At 38.2% G+C, this 17,499-nt stretch overlaps 1 protein-coding gene across 4 annotated transcripts in view; it reads right to left on the bottom strand.

The window, feature by feature from the left end:
* Window positions 1-17,499, bottom strand: part of LOC139979541 (uncharacterized) — a 118,867-nt gene that overhangs the window by 29,640 nt on the left and 71,728 nt on the right. For all 4 annotated transcript variants that reach the window (XR_011797203.1, XR_011797204.1, XM_071990458.1 and 1 more), the window contains exons 4-7: window positions 7,372-7,488; window positions 4,643-4,759; window positions 3,304-3,438; window positions 1,641-1,769 (exon numbers count right to left, since the gene is read on the bottom strand). Coding sequence is in view for 2 of the 4 variants with exons in the window: in XM_071990458.1 (XP_071846559.1) it covers window positions 1,641-1,769; window positions 3,304-3,438; window positions 4,643-4,759; window positions 7,372-7,488 (498 nt within the window). In the remaining 2 variants the exon portion in view is untranslated. The remainder of the gene's footprint in view (window positions 1-1,640; window positions 1,770-3,303; window positions 3,439-4,642; window positions 4,760-7,371; window positions 7,489-17,499) is intronic.

Raw genomic sequence — 17,499 nt, 5'->3', positions numbered from 1 at the left:
CTCAAGTTTTCATTACTACTATATTTACAATCCGACCTTCCTAAAATAACATAAATGTAACTATCTACCGACTATCGGCGTAAGTTCAAAGTTGAAAACGCAAGAAGCAGTCCCCATAAATTTGTACACGGAATTGTCAGGTCCTTTTTGTATTTAATAGGTGTAGATTGATGGCTTCCACAGTCTCCTGGCCACAAAAATATATCGTAAAACAGAGTGAATCCAAACGACACGACGAAAAGCCAAGCATCTATAACGTGGCTTTATGGGGCGGCTGGCGAAAATGGATGTGGCAGATCTGCTTTAGGTTCGACATTAATGCAATGCTTTGGTAATGATCCATTTAACACATTGCCACATCAACTGAATGTTTCTTGTTGTTATTGGTGTCGGCAACGTGCACTAGCTCATGGCATGAGCTAGAAACCCTCGGTATGTGGTCAAAATATGATCTCCTGCATGCGCATGACGTCCGTTATGAGCATGCAACCTGCAGAATTGGAGAGGAGCGTCTGGTATGGGCAAGGACCCTAACATATGCAAGAACAAGGATCATCTGCATAGTAAAGGAAATTCCGACAAGTACATCAAAGTCCTAGATGTTGCGGGAATTCATTACGAAATCATCTTACAGCTTGGACAAGGAACTTACGGCCGAGGCGTGGGTTCTACCGCGACATTTGTATGGAACCTGCGGCAAGGGCGTGGAACCTCAATGTGCAAAAAACATGCCCCGGCATGTGCAAAGAATCTAAGACATGTGTGCTAGTAACTCCGGCGTCTCTAATGAACGTTTAGGGGAATATAATACTCGACATGTGCAATCAACATTCATCATAATTGTGCTAGGAACTTCCTGTATGATTACCAAACCTTATGGAAGGATATAGACAGATACACAGGGAACATTCAGCATGATAAAGGGGCTTCTGGCATGTGTGAAACTTCCGAGTTGCCTAAGGAAACCGCGTAGTACGTAGTTAGTATCGGTGTAGCATCATCAACGGTTTCGGTGACGTTTAGTAGTTTTTGCACATATTTTTTAACGATGATAAGGATATATCATGTATCGACGAAACCGGACAAATGTATCAAAGGCAAGAATGAATATATGTAACACATTTTACACTGATCGAACAGTAGACAAACCTTATGAAATCACATAATATGCAGCGGTGCAATGCATAGGTGTAGGTAGAGTGGGGGGGGGGGGCGAAGTATCGGGCCTAGGGCGTTAGGCCTGCACTTAACGAGTCGATAAAACACGTGCTGTTATTTAGTTTGTATATTGCAATATGTTACTTACTTTTGGTAATATAAACATGCGTTTTTGCAGACAGATTCTGAAAGACGATATTTAATAAAATGTGCATATCAAAAAAATCTACTCAGGGGTTTGGTAGCTCCCCTTTTTGCTCCAGTGAGTGTTTGAGAGACTACATGTAAATGACACAAGTAAGTCATTAGGTGGCACCCTGTCTGACGCCAGTTTGACTGAGAGCATCAGCTCAAGATACAGATAGGCCCTATAGGAAAGAACCTTACCTTTGAGTGAAAACATATACGCTATCCGTCAGGTACATACATTCTCCAAAGAAACTAAGAAGAATTTCTTAATACATCACAACAAGGTTTCTTACCTAACTCAGCACATTTGTAGCCATCCCCAACGAACCCTCCGTTGCATTCACATTCATACCCTTCAGGAGCATTGATACAATGGGCGTCCTCATGGCAACTGTGCATCTGCATATTGCATTCATCCATATCTAATAATATGAAACAAGAAATGGTTTATTGTAGGGATCACAACCATGCAAGCAGAAAAGTAGGGTCCGCATATGTGATTTGATGAGCACAAGATTTCCCAAATATATCTTTTTATTTTAACTCGCTGTTGGTTAATATACTGTAGTTGTTCAACGTTTTGTTTTAAAATGCAAATAAATTAAATGGTATCACTAGGGTTAATGTCAAATAATTATGGTATGGATCAGACCACTAGAAAAGAATCTGCCGTTTGTATAATTTCTTCTTCTTTTCTTATTATTATTTAGAAAGTATCATCGCCGTGACATTTACACTGACTAATGATATGTAACAGGTCAGTAACTGTAACAACGTAATACTGATTGCAATCTGCTAATTATAGTAATCATCCGGAAGTGACACAATAATTAAAACATAATGAAATGGAATACCAGCTAAAGACCTAAACTACACCAGAACGATGTCACTGAGTCAGAAGCACGATCGTCTTCTTGTATTTTCGTTTGTTTTCATGTTTGCAGAGTGGGTATAAATAATAAGCATGTTTTCTTTCTCTTTGTTGGTATGTAGGTCAAGGAAAGAACGAATTTAACCTCCTTCTCCAGATCTAACGAATTACTGCAAACAATGTAGTCTTCGTAAATGTTATGTCACAGCACAATGAGGAAGGTGCCATCAGCAACCCATGATATAGTATTGCGGAAACCAACAAGCAGACACATTATGTAACTCGATATGATTCCATTTCTACTTTGAAACACAACTTAATTGATCCAAGTTGCAATCTAAGCTACCTAAGACAGTAAGATTACCTTTTCCTTTCTATCTTTTCGTGTTTTGATGTCTCCATTGTTAGGAAGATTCAGTTGTTTTCCAGTAAACATAGAACTAAGTTAACAAAAACACAATTATTCAACAACATCCCGAGGTCATTCATATCGCTGTTGCATCCTGTAGATTGTTAAATTAACATCGTTTGTATTTTCGTAAACACACTTACCGGCTACAAGATGAGTGCATAAATAAAAGGCTGATATGGAATTATTTGTTGATGATCTCGGACGTCTGTAGGCATTTCACAAGGCCAAAACAAGCGATATCATTCACCACAATCAAGTTAAACAAATGTCAAGCAATTACATGCCGTCGATGTGGGCGCTTTACTTGATCCCCAAGAGATGCATCTACCTTAGAGATGGACACGTCCTTAAATTAATGTCAATAATCGAGGAAAGCTGGTTTAACTAAACCTACAAGTTATTTTCCACTTTATTGAAAAGGATTGAAATATATGTCGGGTGAATTAAAGTAGGACATGTCCAATATACTGTAACGATTCCGCATATTTTTATTATCGTGATTTACCACGAATGAAGCATTTTAGGTAAGTTTTAGTCAATTATTGGCAACATAATATTATAAGATTTTTTTTGCCAGAGTAATTTTTATCTGCAACAGAATTAGTTTCAGTCTCAATTCCTTAATATATATTATATGATTTTAAGGATGATAACTAATCCAGGAACAACCTACCAACACATTCTAAACTTCCATCGACGTAAGCGTAATGGTTACCCTTGGGACAAAGGCACATATAGTTCCCATAAGTATTGACACAGCGTCTCCCCGTTGGGCATCTCGTCTGTCCATCAGAACATTCATCAATATCTACAAACAAAAAAACGGTATCAAATAATGTTGAAGGTATTCGGTTTGCCGTTGTGTTTGACTTTGCAGGGCAAGTTAGATACAAACTTTACATGCTTTTTATTATGTTCCTCGTTCGTAATGTATTACAAATGTTACATGTGTCATAGGCCGTTTTGAATTCAGTGATGCTGAATAGCATTGATCCAATGGACAAACATCTTGGACGAAATGTAATAATTGTTGCCATTACAATTAACAATAGGGTAAAAACAACAATCCAATGATTTGATTGAACTTTATATATTCAGCTATTTATTTTTGATTGAGAGGCGTCAGAATCCAAAGATATTGAAACGTTGTAACTCTGATATAGGCCCACTGAAAAATAAAATGTAATTTGTTCATGTGTCGAGTCATAGCTGTTTACGACATGAAAAATCTTCTTGCAATCCCTCTGTTCAGTAAAGAGAAGTAGAACATTTTCAGATATTGCTATCTACTAAAACTACGAACTTCAAGGAAGAAAATTACACTATACTCTGCACTTTGGAAAATTTGTTTTCCTTAAGCTGTTCACTTGCCAATACTCAATACTTGAAATTTCTCTATACACCGCGTGGGCTCAAGATGTTTAACTGCTTTGCATATTTCACGCATTGAACATTTCAGGGATTTCAAATGATAGCATGGTGTTAAATAATTCCTGGTACTGGAAGTTTTAACTCTATATACAGAACAAACGTTATCCCATTCTCCCAATCAAAACCCACGCGAGCGTATGGACTCCATGTCCTGGTACGCTTATCTCATCATAAGCAGACGGTACAATACGTATTTCTACTGTAAATGATTGGACAATTATACTTGCCGAATTTAAATGTGCATTCGTCAAAAGCTCAGTTTTGAAAATTAATATTAAAACAGTTTTCTGCAGATTACAGAAAGACAGACAAGTCCCTGGTGAATAGTTGTCAATTACAAATAATTTCAGGGTTCATAGAAGATAATGGTGTAGCTTTTCCGTAATTTGATTGGAAAGTTTCTATTTGCAACTTTAAGAACCCGTTAACTTGACACCACACGCTTCGTCTTGCTAATGCCGACGAAACTTACGTGAACTTGACCTTTCTGTTTCTTATTTAGAAGAAAATGTACAAATCGGTGGTTTTGCCATATCTGCTTTCGTAATTTAAAGACAATTGATTCGCATCTGGTAACCAACCTTGGCATCCGAGGCCATCGGATGTTAATTGCAGACCACCTGGGCAGTAGCACCTGAAGCCATCTGAATACTGTATGCAGCCAAACGCACATCTTGTTTTGTAACATCGATCATCAGCTGCAAAAGACAAAACAACACTCCTCCTTACCAAAAATGTCATATGTAGCTCCTCAAAATCCCTTTATTCAAAGGAGATCATAATTATTCTATTTACAATATGGTACATATTTTTGTTTCTCTCGCAAGACGGCAGTACGTCGCGGCGGGACGTTTGCCCTCATTCTCACTTAATTCTTGTATCAAAGTTTCGGATCGTCCAGACTTGCTAAAGTCTGCAGCGCAAATGCATCGTAGACCACTCCCAAAAATATATTATATCTACCAACTTTTGGTTTTAACTTACATTAATTATGACAGTCATTTTTGGAAGAAATGTAAAGATTTCCAAACAATATCAAACATGTAAAAAAAGGCAGGTGGAAGAAATTCTCATGTACGAAATGACTTCGTTTGCGTTTGCGTGGTCGGACATAGCATATATACCTATCAAAGAGAGAGCTGCCCTCCTTTTATCTCTAATTTTCTTTAGCAATGATTTAGGAATCCTTTCGCAGAGCTCACCGTTTTGAAAAATGCAAGGCCTCTTGATTTGTCAACGACCTAATCCATAATTTAGAATGTATCTTTGAAACTAAGCAAAGTCCAACGGGAAGTATTTTCAGAAGGTCATATGTTTCTCTATTACAATTCAAAATCATTTATGAAAGCTTTAAAGCGCGATAGTGGCAAAACTCCTATTCAAATTAACAAGAGCAACAGGGAGAAAGGAAAACAGCCGAGGAATTAGCAAAGGTTTCATAAAAACTAACCGTTGAAAAGGCAGGAAAAGACAAAGTGAAAACAATTATCCTCCATATCAATTACATAAAATTATATACACCTATAAAATTCATAAATCTATAGATTTACCTCGAGAGTGATAAGATACAGTTCTATTACCGAAAGTTTACTTTGATTGTGGAACCGCAGATTCCAGACATCGTTTTTTGTACCAATATAATGTTAAATGATGACTTTTGCTCAACTCATCAGTGGAATAAATCAGGGAGTTGTTATGGAACAACTGAATAAATGGAGATGTAGGGATTGAGTGGATAGTTTTTCCTGTACTGTTCCATAGTCATATAACTAATTGCATATCATATTTTGTATATCGCACAATCAAAACCAAATAAAACAATCTTCAGGTGATCGCTGACTCCGCCCCCCCCCCCCACACACACCCCCGTCCATTTCCCGAGTGTCCACCCGACCATATCGTACTCAACAATTTCAATCTAGCCACTTCTACAACTGATTCAAAACACAGACCATTCTGAATTACCGGGAAAAAACAAACCTTTCTCGTTCAGCAAGCAGACGGTGTCTTTACATCTCACTTCGTTGTTATTTAACTGTAGCTCTCTGATCTTTTCACAATTGTGAGAAGGTCACAGGGCTTAAGTCGAGAATCTCTTTGATTCCTGGCAAAGACGGCCTTTTCAATCAAAATGTAGCTGTCTAATCCTGCACCTTTGAAGCAGCACGAATTGTGGCAACAACAGAATTACTCGTAAAAGGATTCACTGCCCTTTTCCTTTTTTGTTAAATAATTACTTGACTAATTAATGTCGTTATAAGCCGATATACAATGACAACCATTAACCCACATCGAAAACCCCTTTGCTTCAAGGCTGACTTTGGTGGACAGCATAACCAATTTCCAAAGAAGTTTTTGTATCACCATTTGTCCGATTGTTCAACTGGGCTTATTATTTTCAAGAAAATAGGACCCACAAAGCGCAAAGAAAACTCAAAGACACCAAGAATATCGAACCAAACAAAATCACAACCATGATTTTCTGTTTGTACAGGTGTTTAGACATCTTACTCTGCTAACACTTACAACTTAAACGTAAACTATGTTACCTTGATTTCTTGATACAGTATGTTGTGCTTTGGAAGTGAAATAAAAACAATACTGCTTTCTTGCTTATACTTGCCTGATAACTGACATATTTCATATAAATTGAAAGTTAAATGTTCTAGCATCAACGCACCCTCTGTGGTATAGGTATACTTCTGACAATTTGTAATAGTTCAAACTTGTTTTTACATTGCTAGAAGCGTTAGCAAGTGAGTTCAGAAGCAAACAAAAAAGGGTTTGGAATCCGTAACTGTTCAGACATTTCAGAGGCCAACACAATTCACTACTGCAACTGATACCGCATGACTGTAGACCTAGTTTCAGTCACATCTCAAAATGAAAACGTGAGACTCATTTTCTCTCAACCTTTTTTTTTTTTTTGGCGGAGATTGAAAGACAGAGATCTTACGCGTGTTATGTAAATCGTACACAAAAGAACAAGTTGAAAACTGCAGTGTCATTTCAATTGAAAATCGAAATGTTGCTTCAAAAAACAAACAAAAATACAAACAAAAATCTATTGTTCCTTTATTAATCTTTTGTCCTGTCCTTAAGCTTCTCGTATGTACTGCTGGAACATTGAGCTCACTTTTCGAAAAAGGGGGTTATATATATACCCTCATAGCAAGTCTCATTGTGTTAAGAACTGAGCTACTTGCGCTAATGGCTTATGGGATCTTTCTGCACAATTAAAGAAGGACGCCAGTTACTCAGACTCTGTCATTGAGTTTGTTAAAATGTTTCGAAATCCCTCAGTTCTTACCTGTACAACTCCTTCCGTCAGGTAATAATAAGTATCCGTGCTCGCAGTAACATTTGTAACTACCCTGCGTATTCATACATCTGTGTTCACATGGGCGAACAGCACATTCGTTATAATCTGAGAATAAAGAAAACCGTAAATCATTATGTAAGTTTCTTTATGAGTTAAATGCTTACAATAGTTTAAAATCTTAGCAAGAGGTAAATATGTTTCATATTGTAGTTCGCGTACACGCTACAATATTGACCAAGACAGTGAACGATACCTACATGAATGGACGTTGAAACTTCATATATTCTCTGTACATTTGTAGGTTTCTGAGGCTATCTGCGTAGGCAACTTATGCTGAGCCTGTCACGGCCCTCACAAGCGCCCTCACTTTGCAGGTACCTACATGACTACACTTACTGGTGTGATATCCGCCGAAAAATAACACTATGAACAACCGAGAAGTTCTTCCTAATACTGCAAGCACTCCACGCGCACTAAAATATTGCGTATTTGCAGGAAAATGCACTTCTAGTTTTTCAAGCGTATTTGGCCTTAACGCCCTCATTTAACACTATATTGGTTGAGAAAGTGTGTAACTAAATGTTCATATAGCGACATTCGGTGGCAGTATTAGCGATGTACAGATAACAGTGTGGTTCTGTATTTTTTGCTTTTTTTGTGGGGGAGTTCGTGTTAATCTGTGTGGGAGTTTGTTTGCCCATGGTAGGGTACTGTTTTCGGTTCGAAGGAGGGAGAGGGTGAGAGCATGGCATGCACCGAAAATTGATAGTATACCTATTTTTACTATATTTAATGCAGAAAGTTTTAAACAATTAAAGTGGTATAATAATATTGCTTTCCAACCCTTCAAATATGACCAATCGTTAAGTAGGATAATTGCCTTATTAAGTGCTATAGTGAGGCACAAAGGAGAAAAGAAAACGTTAGCAGAATACAACGAAAGAGTTCATTCACACCTTTAAGTGTAAATGGTACACAAACACACTGGCGCCCCTTGTCGAAGTCATTAGAAAACAAGAAACGATAAACAACCGAGAAGCCATAGCCATATTGTTGATTTTTTGTTATTAACCAGTTTAGTTCTGTTTTTTCTTTCATACACAAGCGCTCCACGTGCATTTCCGTAGGTTGTTTGTTTAAAGAAAAGTAGCTTCAATGGCAGTTACGCATGAACGATGGAACTTAGTATACGGTACTTAAGCGAGAAACTTCAAAGGAGTTTTGATTAGTAGCCCGTCGCTTTTAATTATCAAAAATACAACGAATAACGTGTTGTTAACGCGTTGCCACTAAACAACCTATGCACAATTGAATCAGATCAATCATATGTAGGGCACTTTGTCTAGCTGTTTTAAGAAAACCTTTCATGCATCGACCTCACTTCTTCATAGTGTTAAAATTGCCAAACGATCACTTAGTCTTTTTTACCACCGAGACGAAAAGTGAGCTTTTCAGTGAAGCAAAAATTTATCTGCATCATCGTGTACGGCGGTAAGGTATCCATCAATACATGACGTCCACCTACCTCTACCCTGCCTTCTCCCAACACCCACCGCCAGGTTCACCTCCCATACCTCCTGTTTCTTGTGAGTAAGGTAACGGGGATGGCAATAGCAATGAAAATTAATAGAGAACAATGGCACATTTCCTCAGAAATAGAGTGGATCTTTGCGAAACAGCCCAAAATAGTGACACTCTATAGACCAATATGAAGATGGAAGTACCGTTAACCCCCATGGTCAAAATAATCCTTACATGATTCCACACCTAGAAGCCGCCATTAACAGAGCTCCCACTCCGAACGTGTATAACGATAGTATGGGGGAAGATTCGTGCAGAGAGACATGCTATGCATGCACCTGATATCCACCGTCCTAATGTTCGGGAAAATGTATAGTTCGAAGTATGATGTAAAGAGTTATGAATTCCAAATACTTAAAACCAAATTTAGAGAATGACTTTGATGTACACTGGTAAGAATTTACGTTGTTAAAGCTCTGCTTACATCAATATGAGAAAGTAAGCTTGTGGGCATTGAATATGATAGTCGCCCGTTCAACCTGTTGAATGACTAACGGTGTATGAATTAATTGATCAATTTACAGAACGGAACTGCGATGTAAGCATCAGGATCATGGTTTAGTGTTAGATGAAAAAAATCCCGGAAACACGGTAGTGCATAGGGGAATGGCATCACGGGAGAGGTACAGGATATACCAGTCAACCATGTAAACCCATACATGGTTTACAATAAGTGGTCCTCAATATCCAAAATGTGCGCATAAATGTTTCGTATTCAACAAAATCAACGTGCATAGCACTCTAGAAAGAAACAAGTTTAAAATAATCACGTCTTGTCATTATGAGCATTCAATGAATGATCTATACGTAGACTGAAAGGAGACAAATTAACTATTTTCTAATTGGTTTCATAGGAGTTTTGTAGAAGAAATTTGAAAATTCTCAAATGCAAAGGGGACGTCGTTGTATGACACAATTGAAACTTAATTTAACTTGTGTTTCACTTAAATGTTGCAGCCCATCTTAACTTGAAAGAGAGGCAAATGGAAACTTCAAATCGACAATAAAACTTTGAATATTCAATCCATACAATAAACAAGGATGGAATGTGTTGATTTAGGAATATGTGTTCACTATATAACTGCCATATACAATATAAGAACATTTCAACCATCTTCTTTCTCACGTGGAAATAGGTTAGTTTGATATAAATATCTCAGTATTCGTCACTTCGAAGAGACTTAAACACTAACGGTCAAGCGGAAATATAGCTTTAGAGGAGTGATTTGCCCCTAAGACCTTATACGAACTTTTAGTAATGACAACACGTATCACACACAATAAATGTGTTATTTACGTTATAAATACTTAAATATCAGGAAATTTAGCTTAACATTTCTCAAATCAAGGTTACAAAACGCGTCAGGAAAGCAGTCAATTGGGTGATTAAGAGCTACTTAAAAAGGTAAATAAATATAATATAGGAAGCTGATTCGTCTCATGTCTACTAAAAATTGAGGGGCAGTAACAAGGTTAGCAGTTAGTTATGATGCTTGTACTTTTCCTTGCATACAGGTTCAAACATGTCATCCAATTCAACATGTTGTCTGGAAGCTTAGCGGTTTGAACAGTATAAAACAAGTATCGAGATCCAATTCAGCACTGACACCAAGACAACCATCATCACCAGCACGGATTCCTTTACCAACACTATAACCTTACCATATACGCCCTACTCCTCGGCCCCTAACTCAAGACGTAAATGATTTGTCGAGCAAGTCGTGCTTGAAATCAATTGTATGACAACATGGTCTCTGTGATCGTCAATATCCCTGCTTAAACAAATGGTTTAACCAAACAGTTCAGTTTGCCCTATAACCCTGTTATTAGGGCCGTAAACTTCCTCTTTACTCTTTGTTGTTATCAAGCCAACCGTTCTTCTTCTTCGTCTTCCTATTGCGCACACCTCTCCTTCAATCGTTGCCAAAACTAAGCTGTTGCTTCTTCCCTTCCAGAGATCATACTTTCTCAACTTCCTCTTCCTTACTTCTTCCAACATTCCTTTCTCTACAGTGATATCAACTCTCCTTCTAATCCATTCGTGTGTACGCCTCTCTCTATCTCCAGCTGACTCTCAAAACTCTTCTCCAAAACCTCAATTGCCTTCTCCTCTATCTTTCCCAAAGTCCATCTTTCGCAGCCGTTTTGAACAGCACTCCCGGACAAATACTAGCCTTTGCGAGGTTCACTTTCAACTTATAGCATATGTCCTTAGACTTCCATACATCTGATCAATTTGAAACTATGCTCTTTGCTTGTTCTATTCTGACCTTGATGTCTGTGATTCTCTCTCCTTCATCAGCTGTGTACGATCCCAGAAACTTAAATTTCCTCAGATTTTCAAGCTCATCATCCTGGATCTTCACATTCCCCTTTCCATGCACTGTCATTGTGCATGTCTCTGAGTTGTTAATACGAAGACCCATCTTTAAGCTTTCTTGTTTGAGGTGTTCTGCAATGTTCATGATTTCCTTCTTGTTATTAGCAATCAGGGTGGTGTCATCAGCATAGCGGATATTCCATACCGCTCGTCCTCCTATGATCTTTCCACTACACCCTGGGAGTTTCTGCTCTACCTCTCTCACGATCCTCTACCCAACTGTGGCGAGACTAGGCAGCCCTATCTGACTCCCTTTTCAAAACGTCAAGCTTCTGTCCTTTGTCCCTGTACCCTGACCACTCCACTGGAGTGTTCCTTTAAATTTTTCCTTTAAATGTTCCTTTAAATTGTCACATGTGATAGTGGTACCGGCATTCTTCGGGCAGCCGAGTTTGCCACATACCGATGAAACCAAGTTGAAAATTGTGATATGATTTTGTATCGTATGGTATATTCATGTTGTGAGACCGTGATAACTCCTTACTATTTCCTAAGACAGAAGCAACGAAAACAAACAATAGCGCCAACGATACGGCCGCTACGATACGATAAGTATTCATACGCACGTTTTAATTAAGATTTATTTGCGGCATGAGTTCATGGCACAATAGATCTTTATGTGTGCATAATTTGACTTGACATGACTTTATATGGCATAACATTAATATTGATATGTTTTAAAGCACTATACAACGCTGTTATCAGTCCAGGTTGTGTTACTATACTTATCTTTGAGAAATGACCCTTTAAGTATATGAAGCTTTTTTATTAAAACGACTGGACTATACTGGGTCCAATGTACATATAATTAAGCCAGTTCCCTAGATGCAACACAAGAAGCGATAGGTTACTATCAAATGTTATTGTCTCAAATAACTCTTTTATCATGCATAAGAAAGTTATCAAGGACAAATAGTAGTGAACGACATCTAAAAGTGTTCAGTTGTTCATATTAAACAGAAAATAGTTTGGTTGAGTTATTATGCTTTATAAAACTCAATGAACAAACAGTACCACGTCTATCGAGGAACCGACGTCATCGTCAAGTTGGCTTTAATATAAAATGGCATTCCACATATTTAGCTATAGAAAAATTAACCGCACTGTAACTCTTCTTTTGCTTGGACTATATAGTCATACAAAGACTGAAATTCTGCCTATGCCTAAAGCCAATTGTTAACAAAAACCCAGATGAATGATTGTTTTGGAATTGTATGCTTAAAGGAAAGGTCTTCTGTACTCAAATAAAGTCCATCGTGACGGCCTTAACGTGTCCACGTTTTGGTAACCGCTATACCATTAAGGATTAGGCTTTATCCGGACATCTCAATCACGGTCTTGCGATGTAATTTCCGGAGATTTTAACTAACCTTGTTGTGGATTTTGGTCCAAACAAGACATTCATCGTGATGCGAATAACTTCAAATTTCAGTTCGTAGACAGTTTTGAAATACTACGAAGTAGATTTATAGCTTTTGGACAAATTACATATTACTTCTTGGAAATTCGTCTTGGAGACTTACAGGGCGACGGAGTCCGGGTGTAGGAGGCAGGGGAACGTATGCAACTAAAATAAAAAAGTTCCTTAAAGTACCCATTCGATTTTAAATGTTATGAAGAAAGTCCTTTTCTTTATCGGAAGACGCTTAACCGTTGGAGTTCTTAATATGTTGGATTCATATTTTCGAAAAACTTGAGGTAACCGTCTGGTTTGCAGCCCCAAATGAAAATAACATGTACAGCTGTCCCATATCATATTTATGCCAACATGACCTGGTGAAGGGCACACTACGAATGATATCAATTTCATAGGTTTCTATAAAATATTTTGCATTGATCCTTTAAGATTAATCAAACAAAACTTGACATTGTAAGCTTTAAACTCTGAGAGTGAGTTCTCCAATATTCTTCGAACTATTCACATGCCAAATAACAACGATGCCACGGATGACATTATGATTGCAAAAATATGTCTGTAAGGAGTAGGAGAAGATGAAAACGACTCAAGATTTACCTTAAGTTATTTACCTGTCCTTCTTAAAGTACACAAAATTGTCAGTTTAACATATGCCATCAAAGCATGTTTACTTAAACTTAACCTGGTTTTGAATTATTCAAGTTTCTTTGTGATTCGATTATATATTGCTTGTTCAGCATTTCGGTAAAGTGCTAAACCGTGAGTAATACATAAGAATTCCTGTCTTTTGTTCGGTTGAGAGCATCGTATGAATTGTATCAATGTACACAGTTTTCCACGACTGCTAAATTTTCTGTCGACTCGAAAAAACGTACATGCTTATCACCAAGGACAATTGTTACTGTCACTTTACCTGCATAAAACGCTTTCTGTGTTTACAAAAAGTTTTCGTTCTCGTCAGGGAGTTCTCTGTATAGTAACTTTGTGTTCACAACCAAAACCACGGCATTGCTTTTGAAGTTGTAGTCGACATACTGAAATAACTAATAGAAGCAAAGTCTAATAGCAAGTAATGGGTAAAAGATATTTAATTACAGGAGTTTCTTTAAGTGAATTAAAATGAAGACAATAATTGGGAAGTTTATAACATGTTATTTTCGAATAGCACAGGAGCATACGAAATGTTACACAGATGTGGACATTCCGATGTAATCCTAGTTGTATTTAGCATTAATTTGGAGCTCCACGTCATAGTGCTCATGTTCTGACATATAGGCATGAGCGTTAGTATGTTACAGTGGCGGAGAAACAGGGGGGGTTGGGGGGGTTTTAACCCCCCACTTTTTGAAGAGGGGGGGGGGTTGGCCCACACAATCAACCCCCCCTAGTTTTTGCCAGTAATGTTCTGTTATAGCCTATGTTATGTGCTCCAAATTGCATAATAAATCAAATTATTAAATTTGAAATTGTTAAAGTCATTTCAACCTTTTACCTGGTAGGCTACATCAACAATAAACGACCGAAAACCGAGTTAGAATTGACCCACACATTATTTCTAGCCCCTTTCCCCCACCTTGCGCATTGGAACTTGTAGCTCATAGCGCTAACTTCACCCCACAACAGACATACACAAAATAACGTTTTGTTGCTGTTGAATAGCTTTGGAACTGTATACACTTGCCAACTTCAACGAGGTGAAGGAAGGAAAAGAAAAAGAAGAAAGAGAGAAAAGGAGAAAAGGATGGAGTAGAAAATACGGCAAGAAAAAGGGAAGAGAAAGAGGAACAGCTATTCGAATTTGTAAAGCAAACAGCAGATATCACATCATATCAGTGAGCATGAAAATGGCGTTCCACGATAACAGCCTCCAAACCATGGGCGCAGATCCTGGTGAGGACAGCGGGACGCGTCCCCACCAACTTTTTCAGTAGTGGGGACATGATATACCGTGTCCCCACCAATTTGTCTTGACCAATAGCTGCATTTCAAGTTCCCCTGTATTGAACTTTGGCGCAGTTTGATCCAGCATTGTGCAAATGACATGCAGCAGTTCTCATTTTATTGTATTTTATCCACAGTTGTTAAATATAGGACGGAAATCGCATTTGCGGCAGTCTATATTTGTTTTCTGGGAGAGGACCCCAGACCCATCGTATACACAAAAGTCTACTTGGATTATTTGTCCCCTGATTTTCTTTCTGCAGACGCCCATGTATTTCTCCAAACTAAATTTCTAAGCCATGAGATCTAAAACTTAAGGAGGTTTAGGAGCATCAGTAGGTCTGGGAAGTGTTATTTCCGGCGATCTGGGAGGTATATTTGCCCAAAAAAATCGTACGCTACGCGCGAACCCATGGTCGCGCTCCGCTTAGATAGTGTCATAGAACAGACACGCGTCCCCACCATTATCCAAGACTGATCTGCGCCCATGCTCAAAACTGTCGATGTGTGTAGTGTTCGGTTTCCGGAAATATCTGGTATATTTTTATTTCCTTCAACGAAATCTTTTATTAGCCGTCTGAATTTTCGAAAATTCCCTAACCAACATTCTTCATCATACTCGTGCAATTTTGACCCGTGTGTTAGGGTTTGAAGGAGGTTTTTCTATATCGGTTGTCCATAGATGATATTTTGTGCAACATTATGGGTATGTTTTGAAGTGAATTTATTCACGAGAATTGTGAATTTTCAAATTCTGAACAGTGGGGCTGACGGATATTGTGGGCCCCGATGAAGAATCACCTACAAAAGCAATGATCCACAGGATATGTGATGAAGTCGAACATGATGTGTGACTGGTGACAATCTTCAAAAAGGTTATAGATGAGAAAAAAAGTATTTGGAAAAAACTTGGTTCTCAGGCAAAAGTGTACATATGGTTGGTCTGTTTCAAGCCCGAGAAGTGCCATTTCCGGTGATCTGGGGGTACCAAAACCAGAAATTTGCTTGTTCGCTGCGCGCCAACTAATGGTGGCGCTACGATTAGATAGTAATACGCGCCCCCGGGTTAGAAAATCCTGCATACGCCCCTGGTTAAATGCAGCTTTTCAAGGCCTGGGCAGTGCCATTTACTGCAATCTGGGAGGCAATATTTGCCAAAAATTTTTTGTGCACTTCGAGCCAACTTATGGTGGCGCTCCACTTAGATAGTGAGCCAGCAGTTATGACTTTTTATTTCATCAATGGCCTGCAACCCCCCCCCCCCCACTTCTGGCAAGAAATCTCCGCCACTGGTATGTTATGACCTGTTAGAATGGTATTAAACGGTACACAGGATGGTAACAAAAGAGATCCATTTCAGTTGACTATGAAAAGCGTCAACAGGCCTGACTTAAGTCGGTTGGCAAAGATGAAGTACAGTCAGGGTCTGTTGTGAACCAGCCGGACGGGTAGGGGTAAATATGGGATAAATAACCATCTGCATTCATGTTCAAGATATGAAATAAGATATATTTGTCGCCTGGGCATGACCTGCCCCTCGATTCACTGATACGACGATTAATGGCAGGTTGGTCTTACACGTTTATATAATAACACTGAACTCATCAAATTGAAATCATTGCACTTTTTCAAATTCAGTTTGTTTTCTCTCTGTTAATATATTATTTATATTGATATAAGTTACTTTCTTATCTACTTCTGTATTCTCTTTCACTGCTTATATAGATTCAACTAATGATGTGGATAATCAATGCGATTGGAATGTGCATGATGTGGTTGATTGTGTATAATCTCCGACGTCAAAAAGTTAAGACCGATTTCTGAGAGAACGACTTATCGTATCATACCACAAGTGACTTCCTAATAACGTGATTGATTACACATCTCATAGCGAACAGCGCGTCGGTTTAGACTTGATCAACCATGAAGTAATTGATATTGGGTGTTACCATTGAATAGCATAAATTGACGATTGTGTCATATTGTATCTTTAAAGGTTTCTGTCTGTCACTGATTTCTGTTATTGTGGGTGCGAAAACCTGCCAAAGTAACCCATAAACCAAAATTTGCATAAGCCCCATCTTTGTTATATTTATCGTCGGAGCGATACGATTACTTCAGATTTCGTTCCGTCTCAACAGGCTTAATGAGTCAAATTTCGAAAAAAGGATAACCAAGAAGAGACGGGTCTGACGTCATCTTCGACTGAGGTCACTTTGCAAGTCTAATCCTTTGTTTTCATTATCAAATCCAATGGGGAAATATTCCTCGCACCTTTCTTGGATGATCCTTTCCACTTTTGCAGTGTCGTAAGTCACACTTTTGTTTCTCAAATCTACAAAGCTAACCGAATATAAATATTAACAAACACACCCACATATTGCGAAGTTTGTAGAATACATTTGCTGCAGATGTGCTAAACTAAGTATCACCCCAATCGAGGCACCTGTTTATCATTTTTTTTTTCCTCGCTTCCTCGCTAGATTTGGAAAAAGGTTGGCATTTGTAAAATACTCCTGAATATATAATCAATTACCAAAAGGACATAAGATCAAAAGTGCAGGAGGTGGTTGAGTCTTTACCTTATAAGTCACTTTAATTTTTTGTTCAGGGAGAGCAAAGAATTAAACATGAAGTGAAATTTGGCTCTATTTCTTCAAAGCTACTTTTATTACAATGCGCAGACAGCCATACGAATCCCATAAAGTTCATTGATTCTTGATCTGACCATGCATGATTCATGTCATTTTTTTTTAAATATGTCTGAAATGTCTTCTACAGCTCGGTTCGCAATGCA

Source organism: Apostichopus japonicus, chromosome 14 (genome assembly GCF_037975245.1).
Source record: "Apostichopus japonicus isolate 1M-3 chromosome 14, ASM3797524v1, whole genome shotgun sequence".
NCBI lineage: Eukaryota > Metazoa > Echinodermata > Holothuroidea > Aspidochirotida > Stichopodidae > Apostichopus > Apostichopus japonicus.
Note: the sequence above shows the minus strand (reverse complement) of the source record. Positions and strands in the feature narration are given on the sequence as shown.